At 35.4% G+C, this 26385-nt stretch overlaps 1 protein-coding gene across 35 annotated transcripts in view; it reads left to right on the forward strand.

Moving 5' to 3' along the window:
• HDAC9 (histone deacetylase 9) overlaps nucleotides 1-26385 on the forward strand; it is a 974909-nt gene that overhangs the window by 440525 nt on the left and 507999 nt on the right. For all 35 annotated transcript variants that reach the window (XR_004627984.1, XR_004627978.1, XM_034668867.1 and 32 more), the window contains one exon: nucleotides 25078-25319. Coding sequence is in view for 33 of the 35 variants with exons in the window: in XM_034668867.1 (XP_034524758.1) it covers nucleotides 25078-25319 (242 nt within the window). In the remaining 2 variants the exon portion in view is untranslated. The remainder of the gene's footprint in view (nucleotides 1-25077; nucleotides 25320-26385) is intronic.

Raw genomic sequence — 26385 nt, forward strand, 5'->3', positions numbered from 1 at the left:
TAGTATGTGAATATGATCTGGCTTTTAGATGAGATGAAATTATTCTAAAATAAAATGGTGTAGGGATTATTTAACCTAAAAAAACAATATAGCTACAAGATAATATGAACATATTATCTTATTTTAATGCACATATACACACAAAAATATATACATGTGGATATGTGTATACATAAAAGATCCAACAAGCTATATTAACATCTTAACATTGAACAGTTAACAGGTTAACAGTGGTAACTTCTGGGTGTTAGAAATTCATGTTTATATTTCCGATTTTTATTTTTATTTCATAATTTTCCTCAATACCCATTATACAAATGTAATAATAAAAGGATTTTAAAAAAAACCAAGGAATTGAAAATAATTAAGCAAAGGTAACATAATAGTTAAATTAATCACTATAAGTTTACATTCTTGATTATTTCATTACATTCAGGAGAAATTTTAATAACATAATAAAATGTATAATAATATTGAGCACAAAAGCAAGGTGGAAAAAAATTTTTTTCCTTAGTTCAATCTCATTATGTATATACTTTGCAAGTAGTCTCACCAGTATTGTTTCTAGATGGTAAAATTCTGGAATTTTTTTTTTGTTTTCTTGTATTTTTTAGTAAATATATAATGGTTTTCATTTGGAGAAAGCACACCTCACCAAAAATTCTATTAGAAGATCACTAGTATGTGTTTTGAAAGTTTTGGGGTATTGTCTCAGGCAGCTAAAAAAGTTACAGTTGCGGGGGACCTGGTGGTATAGTCAGTTGAGCAGTGGAGTCTTGATTTCAGCTCTGGTTGTGATTTCAGTTGTGGGATTGAGCCCCATGTGGGGCTCCATGCTCCCCATGGAGTCTGCTTGGGATTCTCTCTCCCTCTCTTTCTGTCCCTCCCCCCACCCAATAAATAAATCAATCTTTTTGAAAAAATTTGAAAAGTTATAGTTGCAAATGATGGCTGTATTTTTTTTTAAATAACACTTCATGCTAGAAATACGTGTTAAGAGGGGATTATATTATAAATGATGTAAGGATAGGGTGAGAATACAAATTTCATATATGCAAAGATGGTCACAAGAATTTATGTAAATTCAGCATAAAGTTGGATTCCTTAATATTACTTTTCATTGAGTTGCTCATTCACTTATTCATTCAATAATTATTCATAGAGCATGGACTTGAGTGCTGGGGATTCAGAAATAAGAAATGGAAGAGAAGGTATACCTTGTAAGGTATAAATGTCAGTTGTCCTACTTTTTGGCTGAAAACTGAAAGAAGATTAAATTCTTTTATGACCGTAGTGTCATATGTAATCAAAAGTCTGAAAAATCTTTACTATCTAAGTAATATTTACTGTGTTTCCAGATGTTCTTTCAGCTCTCTAATTAGGTTCCCTGATTTCTGTCTCATTCCAGTGTTGAAGTCAGCAGCCAAATGCCACATATGGAAAAATGTTCCTCTGGAAGTAAATTGAATATTTTAAAATTTACTGTCACTTATCTTAATATTTAACTCAATAAAACTTCTGTTTCTCAGTGTTTCCCCACACATTTTCATGTGTCTGTTAAATTGTTGGTAATGCTACATACTTCAGCAGAAAATGAATGGATTCTACCTCATTTAGAACAGTTTTAGGGGTAATGTGATAAATCATTCCTTGGAGTAATTAAATCTAATAAGTACTATCTGATTTCTTATGAGCTTAACCATCTTTATATACTTCCTATATGGTAAATTCAGAAAACTCTTTTTTACTGTTTATTCAGAGAGGTTCTGAATATCTTTTAACAATAAAATCTACCTGGGAATCCAAATAGATTCAAGAGCAATTTTTAATGGATATCATTAGCATTTTAGTTATAAGTGAAGAGAGAATATTCTGTGCTCCCATTCTCAGCTACTTCAGGAATAGTATGATTATGCTTATTTTTAAAGTCAGAAGAAGCTATTTTGGAGTCCCGTTAGTTCAACATTCTAGATGTATTCTCCATGTGATACTGACTTAAAATTTAAAAAGCAGATGTAGGTCAAAGGAGATTCTGCACATACTTTTGGTGTTTTATTCTGGGGCTTTGACAACTTTAAAGCAATGGCAAGATGGTTAAGTTTTTCTTTATATGTAACCTAAATAATTCTGGTATATTTTAAAAGTCATCTCTTCCTAAGTTTTCTCTATTACAAGTGAAAATAAAAATATAATTGTTAGACTTGTTCTTCTTGTCAGCAATGGTATGTTTTATCTATGACACCAGGGATAGAAACAAAACATTTCATGAAAGGTAGATTTCATGAAGAACACAGGAAAAAAATTGGAATTTGTTAATAAGGATTTCTTCTAGTAGCAGTAGTAAGCTGTAAGGAGTGAGGAAAAGGGAGTTTGTCCTTCTACTTTGTCTCTTCTGTTGCAATATTTTGCCGTGAACATAATGTTACTTTTAGAATTTAAAACAAGAAGATAACATTTTATATATTTACACATAATTATTAGTTCATATTAGGCTTTTTGGCATATTATGAGCTTAATAAATATTTAATTAAATTTCAGCATTCACTTGTGTTTATTTCTGTTTTTACAATTGTGCTTATCACCTGCTGAACTTGAAAGAATCTAACATTAGAAACGTATTAACAATATATGAGACCTGGTATAAGTAAGCACAAACACTCTAAACATTTCAAAAAGCTCTTTAAAGAATGTCCTTCTATTTGCTAAACTTTGGTCTGTAGATATAGAAAGCATTTCTTTTCATAATCAACCAAAATTACTGGATATAGTCTTTGTCATGTAGAACTTCACGTAACCAGTCATCTTTTCTAACCCAATCATTAATGGCTATTCTTCTCATGTTTAGCATATTCTATTTTCAGGATCCTTGGAAAACACACTCATGTTCCTACTACTAAAAATAAATAAGCATACAATGTATTCCTTTTTTTTTTTAAGATTTTATTTATTTATTTGACAGAGAGAGACAGCCAGCAAGAGAGAGAACACAAGCAAGGGGAGTGGGAGAGGAAGAAGCAGGCTCCTAGCGGAGGAGCCTGATGTGGGGCTCGATCCCACAATGCTGGGATCACGCCCTGAGCCCAAGGCAGACGCTTAACGACTGCGCTACCCAGGCGCTGCATACAATGTATTCCTAAATGTAGTATATTTCCAATTATTGGTGTTTGTTTCACAGGCCAGGATAAGTAAAGGAGCTAGAGAGACATAAGGGGTAAAAGGTGACAAGAACGACATCTGAGAGCATTGTTCTGTCAGGGTCATCTAAAAGCTATATATCAGGGCTCATTTCATGACTGTATTTCAGGACCAACCCCTACACCTATATACCATCTATACACATATACAAATGTGGAAATTGAGGTTGTGCCTTTCCTAACACACCAACATTTGGTTCTGATAATGTCAATGTCGTAGGTAGCTTTAGTCCCTCTTTGGGCTAATTGTTTTTTATCACAACTATTTTAACTTTGATATGAAGCATGTGGAATTCATAGGTTGCCAACAGAAAACCAACTTGAATCTCTTTCCCTTCTTCCCAAACTAATACTGGAGGAGAAGTATGACCCAACACTGATGTTAAACTGGAGGCCCCATGACTTTTCTGATCCTTCCCCAATAATTAGTGGTCCTCAAGGCACTTTAACCCTGTATTGTTTCAGTTCAGTAATTATCAATATAACAGTCAAACTTCAAAGTAAAAGTTTCTCGACTTAGATCACCTGCATGGATAAACCCGTAATACTAGGAAGGGGAGGTGTGGTCATCTTCCCTGTTTTCCCCAGCTTTGGGCCTTTGTCCCTTCTCTACCAGCTTGATCCAAGTGTGAAGTTAGGGGGCAGTGAAGAGAGATAAGAAAGCAGGATTCCCCTGTGAGCAGACAGCTTGCTTTGGGCAGGTGATTAAAGCTGGCTTTTTCCCTTGTGGGTGCATTCACCCACAGTTCCTGAACTAAGTGAAACACCCCCCAACCGGCCAATTACAACACCTCCTTTGCTCTTTGAGCACAATCTTGTACATCTTCGGGATATTTTTGTTGACGTTTCCTTGACTGTTTAGTTGTCCCTCCTGGGAAGATCCCATCACAGTCCAAGGCCAGTCTTGTCACTGTCTTTTCTCCTGGCCCACATCTGGTGTCCACAATACACCCACACATTAGACCTATTGATCAGGTGTTCCATCCTTTCCCACTTGGGTTCAACTACCTTCTCAGCTCTGGTTTTCATCCATTAGATTTCCTAGACATGAGTCAGAAACTGGTCCACCCTGTGTCTAAAACTTCAGAAAGCCTATCAAGCTCTCTAAGTGTGTTCTTTGAAGCCATTCTCACTAATCTTAAGGTGAGGGACAAGCAAGCTTTACGTCACTAGGGAGGAAGGGGTAGAGATGGGGAAAACATTGACATGCTCTCTCTCAAGAATTCTCATCTCTTTTCTCCACCTCCTCGGCCAGTTTCACTGCAGCTCTTTTACACCTTTGAGTGTTGAGAAGTCAACAGTGTTGAGATCCCCTCGCTGGTTCTCAGTTTAGTCCGTTGCCGTCCTGCATGGGTGGTCTAAAATGCGGGAGTAGTTGACACCGTATTTTCCTGGGGCCTCAGCCAAAATAGAGACAACTATTTGGTAACAGCTTTGGGAATATAACTTTTTAACTTTTATTTAGTCTGTGAGGTACTTTTTCATTCAGATATCACATTTTAAGGTCTATTTGTTTTGTATTTGCTTGTCAGAGGCAGTAATGCTGGCTGTGCACTACCTAAGTATAAGCTTAAATACCAAAGATGGGTCAGGATGACCCAAATCTTGTATTTTCCTATACTTATTTTGATTGATTATTTATTCACTTGAATAGATAGTATACAATGTGATCTGAAATCTAAAATATGCAAGGGAAAATATAATGACAAGTACAATTTCCTTGTGCCCCATTGTCTTAGTCACTTTGCCTTTCTTTCCAAAAGGCAAGTATTTTATTTGTTAGTTATTTTAAAAGTCAATTTAAAAGTTAATTTTAAAAGTTAATTTGTTAGATATTTTAAAAGTTAATTTAAAAGTTAATTCTGGAAATCTCAAGGTTCATCCAGATAATTTATAAAAAACGATTTCCTAACTGCCTTAGACTGATTGGACTTAGCCTTCCGTATATATTACTTCTCAGCTGAGAGACTCTGAGCATGGAATATAACCTTGCTAAACATTGGTATTACATCTGTAAAATGGAAATCGTAATACTAAAGACTACAAAATTACGAGAATTAACTGAACAAAATAGTTTTAAAGGCTTTAATACAGTTTCCGTAACTGTATATTCAATTCAGCAAATGTTAACTTTGAAAGTCCCAAGCTCTGTGTCGTGTAATATTAGCTTCTGCTTCCTCCCCACCCTTGACATTTGTCACTCTGCCACCAACATCCTCTCTGTACCTCTTGTGACAATAATGACTTGATGTTTCCTGCATATGCCCAGCTCAAAAACTTGGCTATATAAAGTGCACCCATGGCGGCCTTTGCATATTTCTCATATTTTGCTTCCTCACCATAGTGTAACTGAATATTTTTTCCCCAACTTTGTGCCTTGTTCAATGTTTTGTTACTCTATGTAGTGATTAACACATAATCAACATTTTGTATTTGTTGAAGGCATACTGTGATGAAGCAACCTCGCTGAGGGCCAGTTGTGTTTTGATAGAGGGGAAATGGACAAAGGTGAAATATTTCGATGACATGAGAATTGTGGTGACCATAGGACTCAGCTTGCCTAGAGTCAGAGATAGAGCATGGTGAGGAGAGAGGGGTTGTTAAAGAGAAGACAGGGGGCAGAAAGGAAGGCCCTGGAATTCAAATTACATGTTGAAAAATTTTACCTGGACCTCACCTTGTCTTATCCTCTCCTCCAGACATTAGGAAGTAAGTAGTTCTTCAATTAAGAGACTGGAACCCATGCAGCCAACCACGTGTCCCTACATATACTGTATTGGTTAGCCCTAAAAAGTGCAAAGTGTTGGGGGGAAAGGGAATAAGAAAATGAATCATTTTTCTCTCTTACTTGGAAAATCCAATATTTTGGTTAAAAAGTTGGAGTCAGTGTTGTGGCATTTTAAGTTGATGTTTTCACACAAGCTGCTCCAAAAGAAGCTAGTAATAGTATGTATGAAATCAAAAATGTAACCTTCACAGCTAGATTTAGGAACACTAATAAGGCATTGACAACAACCAGCTTTAAAATTTCTAGAGGAAACAGAACAGTTTTCAAGTCACTACCTTTTGTATTTATGAAATGAAGAAATATCGTTTTCTGCATATTAACTTTTTGTTATTTCAGATCTCAGTATATTTTGACAATTTTATTAGATTATTTTAACAACTTAATTGAGATATACCATAAAATTCACTCATTTAACATGTATAATTCAATTTTTAAAATATATTCACAGGGTCATGCAACCATCGCCACAATCTAATTTTTAATACTTTCATCTACCTTAAAAAAACTCATACCCGGGGCGCCTGGGTGGCACAGCGGTTAAGCGTCTGCCTTCGGCTCAGGGCGTGATCCCGGCGTTATGGGATCGAGCCACGTCAGGCTCCTCTGCTGTGAGCCTGCTTCTTCCTCTCCCACTCCCCCTGCTTGTGTTCCCTCTATCGCTGGCTGTCTCTATCTCTGTCAAATAAATAAATAAAATCTTTAAAAAAAAAAAAAAAAAAAAAAAAAACTCATACCCATTGGCAGTCATTTCCCATTTCATTTCACTCCCCCCAGCTATAAACAATCACGAATCTATTTTATGTCTTTATAAATTTACCTATTCTTTATATTTGATATGAATGGAATCATATAACATTTGGTCTTCTATGACTGGCTTCCTTTGCTCAGCATAATGTTTTCATCCATGTTGGCACGTATCAATACTCTATTTATTTTTACTGTTGCTGAATAATATTCCTTTGTATGGATATGCCACATTTTATTTAACAGTTCATCAGTTGATGAACATTTGGGTTGTTCTATCTCTTGACTGTTATGACTAATACTGCTATTAACATCCATATACCAGTATTTGTGTGGATGTGTTTTTCATTTCTCTTGTTACATATACATAGGAATGGAATACTTGGATCGTAAGTGCTTGTCAACACTTGTTATAATCTTTTTGATTACAACCATTCTAGTTGGTATGAAGTATCTCACAGTGGTTTTAATTTGCATTGCTCTGAAGACTAATGATGCTGAGTGTCTTTTCAAGTGCTTATTGGTCATTTTTATACCTTCTCTGAAGAACAGTCTTTTCAGTCCTTAGTCTATTTTTTATAATTGGGTCATTTGTATTTGTAGTGTCTAGTTTAAACTCTTACAAGCTTATTTGATATATTCTGGATACTAGACCCTTATCAGATATTCTTCCATTCTGAGAATAGATGTTACTATTTTAGCACAAACATTTTAATTTTGAGGTAGACCAATTTATCTATTTTTTTCACTTGTGCTTTTGATTTTGCTCTTTAAGAAACCATTGCCTAATCCAAGTCACAAAGATTTACTTTTATGTTGTCTTCTAAGAGCTTTATAGTTTTGGCTCTCCATTTAAGACTATTACGCATTTTGAGTTCATTTCTTGTGTAGGGTGGCAGGTAAGATACCAGCTTCATTTTTTGTGTGTCTAAATATCACATTGTCCCAGCATCATTTGTTGAAAAGACTAGTTATTTATTTTAAATTGTCTTAATACTCTTGTCAAAAAACAATTGATCATAAATGTAAGGCATTGTTTCTAGACTCAGTGCTCTTTCATTGGTTGACATATCTGTCTTTATACCAGTGCTTCACTGTCTTGATTCCTGTAGTTTTGTGGTAAGTTTTGAGATCAGAAAGTGTGAGTCCTCTGCACTGTATTTTCATTTCAAGATTATTTCTGCTATGCTATTCGTTTCCATTTCCATATGAATTTTAAGATCAGATCATCAATTCCTGCAAACACACAAATAAACCTAGGAATTTGGTAGGGATTGCATTGAATCTGAATCAATTTGGAGAGTATTATTTCTTAGTATTATTAAGCCTTCTAATCAATAAACATGGGATGTATTTCCATTTATTTAGATCTCCTTGAATTTCTTTCCAAATGATCTATAATGTCATGTACAAGTGTCACAGTTCTTTTGTCTAACAATTTTATTCTTTAAAAAATAATAATTTTATTCTTTTTTGATGTAGCTCATGTTTTACTGAACTTTATTTAGTCTGATTGTATTTACTGATCCAAAGTTTCCAAGAATTTCTAAACCTACTGCAATGTGGCTTTGTACAATTAGGAAACTTCTGTGACTAAGAAAATAGTTTATTGTCATTTATGGGCTCCCATTTTTGTTGTCAAAAGATTTTGCTCCTTTAAGAAAAAAAAATCCTATGTTTCTTTGCTCTCTGATTTTAAAATAAATAAAAAATTCAGTATCACCATAACTCCGTACCATAGTTTAAACATATCAGTGATACTATAAAAAGAATTCCTATTTGTTTTATCCAGTTGGTTTTCAAATCTTGCTGACTATACTTGAAGATATGTCTTAAATGCATCATCCTTTTCTTTCTATTCTGTGTTGAGTAGCCCTAATTATTAAATGTTTTTCTTGTGGTATTCTTTTGTTGTTGCTGTTAGCTTTCTAGTTGTTTCCCCATCCTCTGGCCTCTAATATCTTGTACTCACAAGTTTTTTTTATGACCCCTACAGACAGATTATATTTTCCTCTTTCTGTGATTTCATAATGTAAAGTGCTTATTAGCACAATACCTTTCTCAGAGAAAACTCTCAAAAATTGGCACCCATCAAGATCGCTAATTATCTGTTCAGATAGTATTGCCTTTATCATATTCTATACCATTCATACATTTTCTCAATTCTCTTCCCTTAGATTCCCACCCTACTTAGACTGTAAATATTTTTATAGCAACAAGTCCTCACCTTTCTATGTTCAGGGCCCACATAGTTTGGAAATAAAACAGTTAAGTAGGGCTCCTGGGTGGCTCAGTCAGTTAAGTGTCTGTCTTCAGCTCAGGTCACGATCCCGGGGTCCTGGGTTAGAGCACTGTGTCGGGCTCCCTGCTCAATGGGGAGTCTGCTTCTGCCTCTCTCTCTTCTGCCCCTCACCGCCCCCCCCCAGCCACTTGTGCTCTCTCTCAAACAAATAAAGTCTTAAAAAAAAAAAAAAGAAAGAAAACTCAGTTAAGTTGTAAGAGTACAACTGAAAAAAGCTGTGATTATAAATGAATTAATCTGCCTTGCTTTCATGGCTGTCAAATTATGAATAGTAGTAACTTGGTGAGAGCTTTATGGATCAACAAATGAGATACTATAATTTTCTCAAGTTTGAAATGGTCCTTTTTTTGACTTGCCTATTCCTCTTAGGCTTCCAAAGACATATGCTTTTTTATTTTTATTTTTTATTATTGGGGGGTGAGAGGCAGAGGGAGAGAGAGAATCCTAAGCAGGCTACATGCCCAGCGCAAGGCCTGATGTAGAGCTAGATCTCGCAACCCTGAGACCATGACCCGAGCCGAAATCAGGAGTTGGATGCTTAACCAACTGAGGCACGCAGGTGCCCTGACATAGGCATTTTTAAAGAAGACATATTCCTGGCTTTATTTTACAATTTGGTTTTATCTATTCTATTTGCATAACGAGGGGAAGTCATCATATAGGAATTTAAGCTAAGTGAAAAATAAGTGCTCAGTTCTAACATACAAAAACATCTGAATCTAAGATGCTGAATTTTAAAAAGTAATTACTTTAATTCTGAGTAACAATTACATGCACTACCATATTTACATTCCTTCCAGTTATTTGTACCACATGCTTATGGTGTTTGTTGGGTCTTTGTTCTTAATTCTTTTGGTTAAGACACTACTTTTGTACTAATATTTTACTAATAGGATATTAAAATAAAATTCAAAGTATTCTTCATTTTAATTTCATACCTTCTTTTCCTGTAACACATAGAAAATGCCATTCTCTTATTTTTAAGCTCGCCTTTGGGTTCCACTGTTCCCTATGCTTCCCCTTATCCTTTTCAACGGTAAAATCTGTGACTGTAAAGGAGCATGTCTTAGTTTCCTTTGTATCTCAAATGCTTAAGCTGACTTTGAATGAATGTAGTTTTCAAAGTATCCCATCATTTGTTTATCATATAATTTAAAATTGAGAATCTAAATATTTTTCAAAGGGAGGAGAATTTCTGAAAGTAATTTCTTTCTTAGCATCTTAACATCCAAACTCTGCTTGCTCACAAGATGACTTAATCAGCACCATATCAGAGACAGCTTGCTGTGTTTACCATTGTTAGTTGGGCCAGCATATGTCCAAAACAGTTGGAATGAGAAAAACAGTATTGACTTGGAGCCAAACTAGAGAGAGGTGGGAAAAAAGAGTTTTTAGCTATTAAACAGGACCAAATGCTTTGGACGGTATAGGATACTTTGCTGGGGGGAGGGTGGGGTGGGATGTTTTAGTTAAAAAAGAAAGGTTTGGTTCATCTCTAAATGCACTGAAATAATAAAAATAAACTGGTGATAAGGCTTTAATGTTACTTCTGTGAAACTTTGTAAGTAATGTCATCTTTTTATGTTAACCAAAAAAGGAAATTCTAAGATATTTAAATTGTAAGTAATTTTTTTCAGTTTTACTTTTCAACTTTAGTTTTTTTTTTTTAATTCCTAATTACTGGCAATGTCCTGTGACTTTATTAAGCAATATGAGTGCCTTCGATATCCATGACATTTCATAGAATTAGAATAACATACCCCGATCTCTCTCAAATTGGGTATCATGTTGCTCTACAGTAGCACTCGTAAGCGAGGAAAATGTTTATTCTTATTTTTATAAGCAACGAATTACAAAATATAGGTATTTTTGTTCCTTACATCCCACTGAGAGACAACTCTTGTAGAAAAAGATATGTTTTCATTGAAACAGAAAATGGAAAGTAATGTTTTGCTATTTACAATGGAGGGTTTGAGGAAAAGTTTCCAAACACCACAATCAAGGAATAAAACAATTCTGACCATAATTGGGTTTTGTATCTCCGGCAAAGCTTGCCCTTGGGTAATTTTTAATTAGATAAACCTTTTCTAAAGGAGTTTCTATTTTCCATTCTCTGTCATTTTCTCCTATTTGGTAGGAGTTTTTCTCTTCCCTCCTAAGACCCCTTCTTTTCTCTGGTCAGAACCTGCTCTGCTGGTGATTGATTTACCCAAGGAGGTCAGTGAAGGCCAACAGTAATTGCCTCCCTCATGAGATAGACTTTCTGTAGAGACTAATATATATTCTATATAATTTGGGGGTGGGGAGAGAAAAGCTTTGGCACTAGAAAGAGGCTTGAGAATCATCACTTCAGCCTCTTTGCTTTGTTTGTTTTCTACATGAGGAACCCAAGTCGCACAGAAATAGAGTGAGCAAGATTAGAACGGCAGACTCAGTTCTCTTTCTACCATGTTCTGCTTCTATCCTTTGGCAAGATATTGGGCATGAGCCAGTGAAGGAAAGAAGATTGATAGATTAATTTGTACGTTGATTTGTTCTCTAAAACAACGGGGTCCCATGACGGAGTCAGGTAAAACACAGACATGTTTTTAACAATGTGATCTTACCAATGAGTTTGGGGAAAACATTTTCAGAATAGCATAAAAGATGGAAATGAGGTTTGTACCCTGGGACTTGGAGGTGAGGGTGTACAGAGAAGGTATGGAACTGTGTATTCACAATCAGAATCCCTCAGGCCCTGAGGTTTGGTTATCAGGTCAAGGGTGTCAGGCCTGGCTTCCTCTTTTCTGAAGATGAGTTCTTCTTAGGAGGTGCCTTAGTCTTTTATGCAAATGGACATCTGCTGTGCCAGCCCCACCTGCTCTCCAGACATGCCCAGAAATTTCTGAACCTTGGCTTTGACTAAATCCTGCCTCCTGCCAACTTTACCTTGAGACGAATAAACCCAATTGAACAGCCTACATAAATCGGACAGACACATGCCTAACTCAGCAGGTTGAATTTCCTTACTGATCTAAGGAATCACATGGGGTTCTAGCTCCTTCCTTCTCCCCCCTACCCTGGCAGGGAAAGAAAACCTAAGTAACCCCTATACAAGTGCATTTCTCTTAGGACAAATAAAAATTGCATCTATTTCTTGCTCTCTCTTACATCTTTTGTTTCACCAAGGCAATATTTACTTTTTAAAATGTCTTTCAATGATTACAAATTCCAAACCATTGATTTGCAGCATTTTTTAAAAACTAGAACTTAAATTTTTGTTTAACAAATGAGTTCTCAAGCTGCTGAAAATCCTCTACCAGTCTGATCTACATTATGTTACGAATTCTGTGGAAAATAAAATTGAAACCATTGGATTCAGAATGGCTTTGCAAAGCTCTATGATTAGCAATGTATTTCCTATGATCTTGGGTTACATTAATTTAAAATTACATTAATATCTGGAAGAACATTTGGGTAACTATTTTTTTCCATAAGTTTTTTTTTTTTCTTTTTTTCCTTACAGTGCTAACTACTAGGGCTATTTTGTTTGAGGCACCAAATTTCTGTAGTGGTTTGGCTGCAGATCTATCACCAGGGCATAATAGCCAACCTTGCTGTAGTATTATTGCAGCTTTGAGGTACATGTGATGTTTCTTTAAAACCTCAAGGTTTTAAAATATTCAGTATAAACTAAATCAACCCACACATTATTAACAAAAATTTTAATGTCAAATAAACACAATATCCTGTAATTTCTAAACATTCCTTTCCTAAACTCATTCAAATGTTGTTTTCTATCAAATGTACTGGTCTTTTGAATACACACACACACATTTAAAATTATATAGCAACTGCTACGCAGATGGGAGCAGTCTATGTTCTTTATTTTATTAAAAGAAATTTCAACTGAACAAATATTTGTTCTAGATCTAGCTTCACGTGAGATATGTTATCTCTGCTTCATGGAAAAGAGACGAATTAAAAGGAAAACCTACCTGAATTGTTTAGTATGGAATATCATAAAGTGACTTTCATTTAACATCATTCTAAATTAATATTTACCATGAATTTAAGTAGGCAAAATAAAATAGCACTTTCAAAAAAAAAGATGTATATGGGATCTTGCAAAAATTAACTTAAACCTGTCTAGTGTTCCTTATTATCACCTGTAAACTGGGGATAATAATAAGGCTGCTGTACGACATGAAAAGAGTTCATGCAAAAATGAAAACTATTGCTCAGCACATATTGCTCACTTAAAAATGCCATCGTGCTTATTTATATTTTTGTTTTCCAGTTAATCGCTTAATGCGAAGAACAAGCAACAAAGCCTAAAACTAATATATCAATCCAATGAAGATACTTAGAGCTTCTTTTACATGGTGTTTTCCTTGCCAGCCTCTTCTGCTTCCTAATTATGTAGGGTAGAGAATAGAGAGGCGGGTTAGAAATTTGATTATCACAGAGAAACATCACTGTGTGACAATAAAAAATGGCTATAGATTCTCTGCAGCAGTTTGGACAGATTTTTTCTGTCAGGGACAAGGAGTAAATATTTTAGGTTTTGCAGGCCATCCTCCCTCTGCAGCACTCACCCCTGACTTTGTGGTGCAAAAGCAGCCAGAGCCAGTGTGCCAATGAATAAGAGGGCCTGTCTTCCAATAAAACTTTATGAAAACACTGGAGTTTGAATTCCAAACAATCTTCACATGTTTTTCTTTTCTTTTCTTTTCTTTTCTTTTCTTTTCTTTTCTTTTCTTTTCTTTTCCTTTTCTTTTCTTTCTCTTCTCTTCTCTTCTCTTCTCTTCTCTTCTCTTCTCTTCTCTTTTCTTTTCTTTCTTACCATTCAAGAATGTGAAAGTCATTCTTGGGTCATAGGTGGTAAAAAATGAGGGGGCTGGCTGGGTTTGGCCCATGAGCCATGATTTGCTGACCCCTGCTCTACAGAATCCTGTTTATTTTTAATACCTTAAATCACTTTTTTGTTTTTTAAAGATTTTATTTATTTATTTGACAGAGAGAGAGGCAGTGAGAGAGGAAACACAAGCAGGGGGAGTGAGAGAGGAAGAAGCAGGCTTCCCACTGAGCAGGGAGCCCAATGCGGGGCTCGATCCCGGAACCCTGGGATCATGACCTGAGCTGAAGTCAGACGCTTAACGACTGAGTCACCCAGGCGCCCCTTAAATCGCTTGTTTCTTACACTTTGTACAAAGTGTACCACTTCAAGTTGTAGGCTGATCTTCTCAAAGCTGTGCTTAAAATATTGAGAAGTGTTTTGTAATGCTGACAGCTCTCTGAATACAGGCCATTCCTATAAACAGATACTATGAGTTCTACCAGAAATAGAAATTTTAATGACATCTAATTAAATAGAAACCAACAGAGAAAAATTACTACACTTTCTTATGCCAGATTATGAAGGTCTTTAATTGATGCACAGAAACAGGAAATATATATAAATATATATATATTTTGTAATCAGATTTTTCTGTAAGAAAAAATCTTTTCTGTAAGATTTTCAGTAAGATTTTTCTTCAGGCCTGGGACGCCTGGGTGGCACAGCGGTTAAGCGGTTAAGCGTCTGCCTTCGGCTCAGGGCGTGGTCCCGGCGTTATGGGATCCAGCCCCACATCAGGCTCCTCCTCTATGAGCCTGCTTCTTCCTCTCCCACTCCCCCTGCTTGTGTTCCCTCTCTCGCTGGCTGTCTCTATCTCTGTCAAATAAATGAATAAAATCTTTAAAAAAAAAAAAAAAGATTTTTCTTCAGGCCCTTCTTTGAGGTAGACCCTTCCACGTATCTTCTAAGTTGTGCCTTAATGGCTAGAGATCATCCCTCATAAGGCACAGGGAATCATACACCAAAAAAAAAGCCCTGAAATCGAAAAAAAAAAAAAGTAAACCACCACAGTCTATCCTGTCAAATCTTTTCTCACACTGTCAAAAAACAGCTGCCTCTTCCTTTTTGTTACTACTTACTTTCTTCAATTAAAAAAGTAATCTAAAAATTTATGAACAACATATTTAAATCTCATTAACACTATTTACAGTTAATTATGAGTCAGTATCTCCACCTCTAATACAATCCAAGGGGGTTTAGTTAATTAAGTACTAAAGATAACTTCATTATTAGGCAGTCTTTACCTGTGAGTTAGTGGATTCAGATTGGAAAGTTAGATGACTTTAAAAAAAAATTGTCTAGACTCAACAAAATTTTCTATATCTAAAAGAAAAGGATGAAATACCAAATTTGCACTTCCTAAATACAGAATTGTTTCTTAAAAAAGCATCAAAACACAGGTGTTAGGAAAGATGCTTTGAACTCACCTGAAAATACACAAATGTGTCAAAATATGCAGAAATGTGTTCTACTACAAATCTCTCTATTGTATGTATTAGCTTTGAGCTCACCTGAAAATACACAAATGTGTCAAAATATGCAGAAATGTGTTCTACTACAAATCTCTCTATTGTATGTATTAGCGATTACAAGTAAATGGTTCTCTTGACCTCTAAAAATAAAAATATGCGATACTGTTTAAACAAAAAACTTTTCAGTCTCATTTATACTATGGTATACACCAACTGCATAGAGATTAAACTGGATACCTGTTTCGCAGAACTCACGAGTAAGAGTGGAGTGGCTAAGATCATGGACTCTGGAACTTAATGGTGTCTGTTCTCATTCCTGTTGTACAACTTAGTAGCTGTGTGACTTTGGCAAAGTGCCTCTGTGGCCTCCGTTCCTCTCTTCTGTGAGTAAGAATCATAATCGTGTCTACCCCATAGGTAACCAGAGAGTCCAACCTCATAGTGTTGTACAAAAGAATAAATGGATTAACATTAACATTTATTTTATAAAACATTTAGAACAGTGTTTGGCACATAAAAAGTGCTGGTATCGGTGTTGGCTTCATAATTTAAATTAAAAGAAAGCCACTCTCCAGACTGACTAACATTATGGTATCTTTGTTCTTAACCAAGTTTAGAAAGCCAAATTTGGAATCGGCATAGGGAAGTCACATTTTATTAGAATGCTCAAGCCCTGAAAACTTTGCATAATTCCAAGCTTGCATAATTATTTTAAAACTCACGTATTCAAAGTGCTTCCTGACAAAGGATAGTGGGTATTTCTACTTATGAGCAAAAGTGGTGCCACCATGTGGCAATAACATAAACACAGGTGCCAATGCATTTGTCTGGCTAGATTTGAAATTATGCAACGTTAGATGAATTTTTTATTTTTTAACATTTACTTTTCCCCACAAATTGTATGTACAAAGTGAAACTTTATTATTTCCAATTCAAAAATTCCAAATTCCCATAATTCCATAAAACAGTAATGCATGTTCTTTGAACGAGGAACAGTAATGTAATTTGCCTCTGATCTGAATTTAGCAAATAAAGAAATAATGCAGTTAGAACAGTGATTTTCAAACTGAATTCCTTGGAGTCTGGATTCCCAGGGGAAGGAGCCAGAGCGGAAACTAGTGGGTGAGACATCGGTTCCTGCTGAAGAGCTGCGCTTATGCTGCTTTTATATGTTGGGGCTATTCTTAAGATTTTATTTGCAGAAAGTGTCCAGCTGTTTAAAGAAAAGTTTTTAAAAGCCAGTGCGATCCTATATTAGAAGGTTTTAGTGGGACTTTAAGACTTTTCGTTTTGTAATAAAGATTTCCTCAGAACTTAACAAACAACCCAGACCTGGAGAAGAAGGGAAAAAAAAAAAAGTGCATTGGTTGAAATCCTAGTCCCTTTCCCAGGATTGAAGATTAGAGGGTAGAAAGGAAAAGACATGGTTTGGATTAAAGAGGAAAAGAAGGGAAGCATCATGCCTGGCATTTCTGCTCTTTTTCCCTTCCTGCTTTCCTGCACCTTTTAATACATGCTGTTGTCTTGAATATGTCAAGCATTGGAACTCTCAGAAAGATTGAAATATTTTTTTTTTTACTGGTTAAAGGTAACTTTCCTGGAAGGATACAAGAACCAATAAAAGCTCTTTTTTCTCCATCAAAAAAGAATAGAGCTACATATTTTTGCAAACAAGGCTTCCTGATAAAAGAGTGGGAACACATTCTCTGAAAAAATTGTATTTGCTGACTAAACAAATGTAACTGGGACATGGAGTGTTGTTAAGGAGGGGTATCTGCTAAGAGAGCTTTTTGGTCAATCAGTATTCATTAAACTGAAACTTATGAATTAAACTTATTTTACACATCAGATGACGGCCTAGAACACGGAGTTAGAAGGAAATCTGCTGTTTCAAATATTAGGTTTTCATAATAAGAAGGAAGTGTTGTTAGCCCTTTGCAAACAGTAACAATTGAGCAATTATCTGTAACCTAGAAGAACATATAAGTTGTAGGAAAATATATGGGAAGGAAACAGTTTGTCCCCCCTTCATTGTAGTTCTTGGAGAAGTCAGTTCGCTCGTCCCAGGTAATGAGTGTTCTATGTGGCTAAATAAATAACTTTTTGGGTTATTTTAAAACACTGGAATTTCTCATCTACTGAAGGTTTCATTTACAGGTATTATTATGTCAGGTTAAATTTTTTATCTCAAATTACAAAATAATACGGATTAGGTGCTTAGCTCCTATTACCTGGAAGTCCCAGAGATTGGCTTGATCTTGTTTCCATACTGCAAGAAGCTCAATGAAGCTTTTACTTGGTTCTCAACTAGTGAGGAACAAACACTGCAATAGTTTAGAACTAAGTGGGTATTACAAATGAGTTGGCAATTCATGTTTGTGTTATGGTTTGTTATGACTGCTTAATTCAAAAGCATATTTGCAGAGAGGGAATTTGAATTAAGTAAATCAAAATAGTAAGGCTTTGATTAAAAAGTTAGCTTTCTTTAACTTAAATGTTGATATTTCAAGGCCTACTGAAATTTTAGTCATTTGTGGTTATTTTTGTTTCCTGTTCAGACCCCTGGGAAATAAGAGAATAGTAAATCAAAGCCCAGATTGCTTCTTGCATTTATTTTCTTTTCATTTATGTCATGTATTCGTGCACTGGAGAAACTAAAAACATGTATAACTTGAACAGAATCACTTTGAGGAAGAATTGTATTTCCGGACTAATCAATTTAAATAATTCTTGTTATAAAAAATTATTCTTTTCGTGTTTGATAATTTCCTAATTCTTTTTTAGTTCATGATGGTGCTATCATAAATAGAGAGAGTGGAAAATCAGCTAGGAATATTTGTATTACTGAAGGGAAGTTTGGGCAGCTTTGTCATCAGACTGAGTATGTATGACTTGTTTTCCCCTTTCCCATGTTTGATGTTAGGCACACCCAGATTTACTAATTTACTTTTTCAGAGAAAATGTGCTTTCCAAGATAGAAAGGATACTACACATTTTAATGAAAAGCCTTCAATAAAGGGTGTTCTGTATTTTTTTTTAATCAATTATTGGTTGTGTGCCTGGGTGGCTCAGTGGGTTAAGTGGTCTGCCTTCTGCTCAGGTTGTGATCCCAGGATTCTGGGATCAAGTCCTGCATTGGACTCCTGTGGAGCAGGGAGCCTGCTTCTCCCTCTGCCTCTGCCTCCTTCTCTCTCTCTCTCCATCTCTCAAGAATTAATAAATAAAATCTTTAAAAAATTTTTAAATCAATTATTGGCTATTTTAGATAAAACATTAAAGAATTTTGATTAAATAACTTTAAGAGGATTTATTCTTTTCTATTTAAATTTAGTAATTTAATTCTTTTTCAAATTCGAGAGGAAAAATTTCTGAGCTTACCGAATGCTGGCCTAATTTTCTGATAATATAAATGGGGCGATCATTTACAAATTAAGCCTTCTTGTTTAGGTAATTCTGCACCGTGGCCTGTTCTTGGTGATCCCCGCTGAGACAAACAGCATGGGGGGTAAATTTTATTTTACTCGGGGTTCCCACCCCACTTTGGTGGTTGTCACCTGTCAGTACTCTGAGCTTTAAGGGTACATTGGGATCTGGGAAATGTGAAATGACACATTAAATAGAAAAATATTTGAGGTCATTTTTTTCTTAAATACTTTCTCACTATTGCCAGAAACGCATTCAGTTATCAGTAATTTAAACAGTCAGATAATATTTATCTGAAATTCAAGTGGTCATAAAGACCTAATAAGTAATTGCTTTAGGATTTTAATTGGGCATGTGTATATGTGTGACTGTGTACACATGTATTTCTAATTTAATTCCCATGTGATTCTCCTGACCACGGAGAGTCCTGGGGAGAAAATAGAAGAGGGCCCAGGTGGGATTCTGAAACACCAATATCATTGCCTTTCATGTATCATGTTTTCTACATAAGTTCATGGTTTGATCTTCTGCAGCAAAATATGAGCTCTCTGAAGGCTTTCCTTACTTCTCTTGCTAACTAAAAGCTTTTTTGTTATTTCATAGGGCTTTACAAATACTTGCTGAATAAAGGAATTAATGAAAAATTATGTTAACCTGATGATACATAAAAGCAATGACTACAATTATGTTAACCTGATGATACATGAAAGCAATGACTACAATGTTGTTTTAGATACATACAGCCCTAAGTAGTCTCTGATATTTTCTTAAGAATTTGTGCTGCAGTTCAGTTATTGAGACACAGGACTCAAGCAAGATACAAACAAGCATCAGATAGCTTTATGCTCTGATATAACCAACAGGATATAAGGAGTAAAAATGTAAATAAAGTTACAAAACTGTATATGTGTAGTTCCAAAACATTTTTAGAAGGAGGTGGGAGGTAATAGCTGATTTCAGAAAAGGGAATATTGAGGTGATTTAAATGGGTTTAAATCAAGTTCATGGAGCTGAGGGAAGAAAAAGACTTGAGTTCTTCTATTTATTTCCCAAAACCCATGGATTCTACCTGAAAAAAACTATCTTCAGTGATCAAAATTACCAATGACAAGGAAGTGGCAGTGAAGCTAGAATCCATGCCCCATTGCAGAGCAAACTCTTAAGATTGCTCATGGTGGGATTGACAGACAGTGCTATAGTTAGGACAAAGACTGTGATGTGCTACTTACAGATTGTCATCTACACATACCCCAAGACCTCTTCAGTTTCTCTTCAAGAAGGCTCACAATGAAAACTGCTTATGTTAGCTGATCAAATGATCAGAGCAACATTTTTTCCTCCCCAAATCTAGCACTTGTAGTTCATATGTCCACTTGCCATTGGTTATGGACAACCATTTCCTTGGTATAAAGAACTTAATTTCCATGTAAACTGGCTCCAGGCAGCTTTGGTGATGTTCTACCCCGAGTTGTAGCTGCTGTAACTATGACTATTAACTGAGATAAACATGGTCCTAGTTTTTATTGCCTTTCTTCAAGTTTTAATTTTTAGCTGAGTTGACGCATACAAATTGGGTGTGAGATTGTGCCTGTGCCAATTGTTTGTGCAAACCTGTAGTTTGCACTCTGCTGCTTTGAGATCTCACTTCAGAGGAGCAGCATGAAGTCTTCAGCCATAGTTGTGATAGTTGTAAATGGTCAAAATTGTGCATTCTTCGAATTTTTCCATCTGTGGGGTTTGTAAATCGTTCACTTAAAACAGTCTTAAAAAATGGATTCTAGGGGCGCCTGGGTGGCACAGCGGTTAAGCGTCTGCCTTCGGCTCAGGGTGTCATCCCGGGGTTATGGGATCGAGCCCCACATCAGGCTCCTCCGCTGTGAGCCTGCTTCTTCCTCTCCCACTCCCCCTGCTTGTGTTCCCTCTCTCGCTGGCTGTCTCTGTCTCTGTCGAATAAATAAATAAAATCTTTAAAAAAAAAGAAAATGGATTCTCGTTTGTAAGTCTGCTGACAAAGATTAACCAGAGATTTCTGGTTTTGAACATATGAAAATTCTCCCTACTTACCTGTGCTATAAATAACAGTATCTAAAGTGAAGACTTAAATACTCCTTGGTGACAAGGTTATCCTTCGAACTCTGAATTAACACTTCAAAAAATATTTTTAAAAATTTGTTGAAAAAATTAAGTTACAACCAGAAACGGGGTATGTATGTATGTTGCTCAAATAAATGTGATTTTTATACACATCTATATGATCTAGGATTTTTATTCTGAAATAGGGGAGTTTTGTTTCCACGTTCATTAAAAACTAAAAACTAATTCTAAAACAAAATTGCTTGAGTTGATTAATGCTAAACAGAAGAAATAACTATCAAAGAAACAAGAAAGACACTGAAGAAAGAGTGAACAGGGCTTTTTGTAAAGTGATAATTAAGACTAGTTAATATATATTTGGAAATGTTCTGACTGGGCATTTGGCATTAGAATAATAATATAAATACAACATATATATGTGTTGGTGTGCAGTTGAAATCTCAGACAAACATAGTGATTCCAAATAAAGTTATGAGGTCTTGAGCTAAAGTAATTGAGATCTGTTAAGAAAACATGATTTGTTTATAACTAGTGCTACTAATAACTACAGTTTGTTGCATCAACTTCTAACTTATGTATCACTGGCACCTGTTCTAAGTAATTTATAAGGAATTTGCATGTTCCTAGACAAGAAATGTTATGAATAGAGATGATTCCATTTCCTCACTGTCAAAATTGGCTGTTAATTTTTCCTTTTAAGTTGATTATTTCTAGTTATGATAATACAGCAGCTGTGGACAATGCCCTTTCTTTCACATTCCGTGATATGAAAGTGACTGTAACTTGTTGAAACTCAGCCCTGGTCTTATGTTACTATTATTGCTCCTGGGGGGCTTATTAGCCTGTCACAGACGCTGTAAGAAAAATCCATCATTTCTTTTGGAATACGATGAGGCTTTGTCACCCACAATGCAATTAATATTAAAAATAGAAAGAATGGTTACGATATGATTATGATTAGCTAGAGATGAGCTATTGTCCGGTAACAGAACTAATCCAGCAGGCCAAAGATGACCTACACAGAACCATCAGTTTGCTGATTGCCATTTCTCTCTGAGTTTGATGAAATATTCATGCCTTTCCTCTCCTCTCTGCAAGCACTATTGATTTCTTGTATAAACGCTACTATATTTAGTCTAGACAAATGGAATGTGGATTGCTGCTGAATAAATTGGATGAAAGACTGGGATCTTGCTTGCCGCTTTCTCTCAGTCTTGGGCAATTATTTATAATCAAGAGCAGTTTTTGTAAGTTGAGGGTGATTTTTCACAATTTAGTGATTAGTCTCTGAACAAAGGCAAGCAGTTAGACACAATCATTTCTGTTGGGATAGCAGGTTAAGAAGTCAAATTACCCTTTGAGGTTTACAATAGCTGTTTTAGAGAGTTCTGGGACTTCCCTCCCCCCCCTTATCTTGTTTTGTGGGGAGGGGGTTTTTAGGGATTTGATGTTCACAGTTTATAGATAAGAAGAATGCCAACAAGAAGAGACCCCGGGGTCTCCTGAAATTCTACATTTTGTCTTTATCAGGTTAAATTCTGACCTTTGTTTATTGGGATTTCCGTGTAAACACTGGGGGCTGTAGTTTGGCCTTTTTAATGCAAAAATGAAATACATCATTAAAAGTCATTGCTTTTAGTTGGAATTATGCCAACTCTATAAATTAATGCTCAAAATCTCATGTTACTCCAGAGTCTTGATTGAAAGTTCTACAGCAGACATTGCAACTAAGAAATCTTACAGGCCATCATCCTCATTTAATCCCAAACTTGTCACAATTACTATCTTTCCTTTCATGAATATCAGTGTTTTAGAAGACACCATCCACCAAACTATGGTTTATTAATAAATTGTTTTACAATTTTCATTACAGTGACATGTGTAGTACCATCAATGCAAGCTTCTGATCAATAAGTTGAAAAGTGACCAGTGTTAGCAACCCAAGATTGATACCAGCCCCCCTCCACCCTACCCACAGGTGCATACCACGTGCCTTGTACAAGGCACATGCAATTCAAGTGATAAGTAAGGACATTAATGTTTCATTTAGTATTTGCAGACTTAAGTTCTGTAGACAGATTTGTTAGCCTTTCTCGATTCACTGAAAATAGCTCTTAAATCCACATAATTAACTTTGTAGTTTCCAAACTGGAATCTACAAATCTAAGTACTTACAGTAGTAGTCAGAGCATTAGATGCAATTTGGAAAAATACAGAAAAGTAAGGAAGGGAAAATTATTTCTATTTCCACCCCAAATACAACGATCTTCTGTTCTGTATCTCCCCAGTCTTCGCTACAAGAATTCAGAGACTAATACAGTTAAAAACGCACTAGAATATATGCTGTAAGAGGGCTGGAATTTTTGTCTTTTTTGCTTTCTTACTGAACCTAACATCTAGAATGAAGCCTTGGAATTTAAGATTCTTAGTAAATGTATATTGACTTAAGTTATATTTATTTAAAGAGTTATCAGAGGGTATATGTCACTTTTATTACTGTTTCTTCACTTAATGTTGTAATAGCATTCTTCATGTTCCCATAAACATTACTTTTAATGATTGTGTGTTTTTCCACCATATGGATGTGACATATTTTACTTAGACATTCCTTGTAGTTGGTGGATTTCAATTAAAATGATAATACTTCAGTAAAAGTATGACATTGAACTATATTTTCCTGTTACTATTGTCTCCTTAAGATATATTCCTGCAGTTGGCAAACCTGAATCAAATGGTAGAATATTTAATGATTCTTCCTACATATCACCAAATTGTTTTTCAGAAGTTTTAAGCCATTTGGCAGAACCACTTGAAATTTATAATTATCTACTTGGCCATATGCTTACACCACACAATGGGGCATCGTCACACATATGCATATACATGAATCATATAAATGATACTTAATGTTTGGAAAATGATGCCTTACTTTGACGTAAATTTGCATTTCTTTACTAGTAAAGGTAAACTTATAAAAGTTGTTTATTTATATTCCTTTATTTTCTTTTTTCTGTTTTCGTTTTTCTGAAAGTTTTAATGTTTTTAATTTCTAGTATTAAATGGGAATCTCATATAATTTTATTTGCATCCTTGCTGTTAATATTGTTTTCGTTAGCCACACAGTGTTGATTTATTTTCATGCATAGAAAATTCCATTTTTATATAATTAAAGAAAACCCAGAGCATTTATTGAGATATGTGCTATATGTTGTGAATCCTTAGAGTGGATTATCCCATTTAATCCTTTTAACAATTCCATGTTGTTACTGCCTATCTACTATGTCTATGAACTTTTGCGCTTATACTGTCCTACAAGTTATCTGATAGAAGTAGTGCTAAGAATTTTATATACATTATCTAATTTTTTAAAATTTAAATACCTTATAATTATTCCTGTCAAATTAATTATTCTCATCTGGTCTTTGTTCCACTGGTGGTTTGATTTGTTTTAAGCTTCCTTGCCATTTTTGTGCCTTACTTATTTTTAGGAATAAGGTAACTGAAATCCAGATTATCATCATTGAAAAAACAGCACATAGAGACCTGGCGACTTTCACATCTTCATGTTTAGACCTGGCACCATAGTTGTGGTTGATTAACTAATCTACTCACCATTTGCAACATTTTAGCATGAAGATTTGTACTTTTTCTTTGCCAGGTCCAGCAGCCCTGCAGATACATTGTTGAAAGCTTTAATTCTTAAGGAATTCCTTAACTCTTGAGGAATATATCTTCTAATATATCTTCTGACTCTGATTACAAACTAACACACTTGCAGCTGTGGAAATTGAGTTGTGATAGAAGCTTCTCTATTATAACTTGGCATCTTTTCTTCAATAGAGTAGCATTTTTTTGTCCTAAGTCGACCTGACTTGTGTAAGTGGTCCACTAGCGTAAGTTTTATGAATGACTTTGATACCAGGAAATAATTGGATTTATCTCTTTGAAAAGAGAAATTTAGAAGATTCATGAGGGTTGCTGGGTGAAAATTCGCATAGGGTCCATTTTTACCAAAACTGAAGACCTTTTATCATTGTTGTAAAAAATAACTACACTTGTTTTCATAAAATTTCTTGTATAGAGTATAATGTCTTTTATTTTTTGTTTATTTGCAAATCAACGTACTAACTTCCTATCCGCTCTCATGTCCCTTCCCCCTTTTTTTCCTCCTGTTTCTCTAGTGGATGTGAAATCAGAAGTTCCCGTGGGCCTAGAGCCCATCTCACCTTTAGACCTAAGGACAGACCTCAGGATGATGATGCCTGTGGTGGATCCTGTTGTCCGCGAGAAGCAGCTGCAGCAAGAATTACTCCTCATCCAGCAACAGCAGCAAATCCAGAAGCAGCTCCTGATTGCAGAGTTTCAGAAACAGCATGAGAACTTGACACGGCAGCACCAGGCTCAGCTCCAGGAGCACATCAAGGTAGCAAATGTTTCCTTGCCTCTGACCTTTTCACCGAGGAAGCCTGCAACAGGACATGAGCATAAGGAGTATTGGGAGGGGGGTGAGTTTCACTGTGATTAAGACATGGAAGTATGGCCTGGAGGAAATTGTGATTTTGCTGGTGAAAATCTTGGGTAAGTAGTAAGAATGCTGACTGAAAACCAGCTTTGCTCTTGGAGGGGCCTGTACCAGTCTCAACCATTAGTTTATAGCATCAGTAGTAGGGAATAGTAACTTTCCAACCTCTGTTGAGTTTGTCACCTACATGATTTTGTTCATTGGCCCCATCTGTTCTCCACCAAGAAGAACCATGAGCCTGGGAAGATCCATTTTGTATTTTTAAAGAATCTGCTTAAACTATTTATCAGAAACAATAAAGAGAGAGCCTTTTTGTTTTGTTTTTGGTTTATAAGTGGATTTTTTAAAAGTTTAATTAAATTCCAGTTATTTAACGGATAGTGTAATATGAGTTTTAGGTGTACAGTATCGTGATTCACCACCTCCATACAACACCCGGTGCTCATCACAGCAAGTGTGCTCCTTACTCCCCATCACCTGTTTCCCCCACACCCCCACCTCCCCATATAAGTATATGTTCTGAATATATCCTAATTTTCCCCATGAAGAAGACCTCATAATGTATACATTTAAAATAGTAACATAAAAAGCTCAAGAGAATTATATATGAAGAAACTGATGCAAATGTTAATATTTTTATATAAGTTTAATGGGCTGCAGATAAGAATTTATTGAAAGAATTTTGGAAGTAGTTGATAGTTTGAAACCCAAGTTGTGTTAATTATCCTAGGAGAGATATATCCATGTCCCAGAATTTTTTATGATAGACTATTTTGTTGTCATTTTAGATGTATCTGTGTATCTGTGTCTTCTTGTATCTTTGAGATAAACATCACATTAGCTTTATTTGTGAAATGTCTCTCAAATTCTTGACAAAGACATTTAAAACAAAGCTATTTTGGTCTGATTGAGTAGATGTTTAGTTTGAGTTTGTTACGACAGTAATATAAAGCAGCAAATACTTATT

This window comes from Ailuropoda melanoleuca, chromosome 1 (assembly GCF_002007445.2).
Source record: "Ailuropoda melanoleuca isolate Jingjing chromosome 1, ASM200744v2, whole genome shotgun sequence".
NCBI lineage: Eukaryota > Metazoa > Chordata > Mammalia > Carnivora > Ursidae > Ailuropoda > Ailuropoda melanoleuca.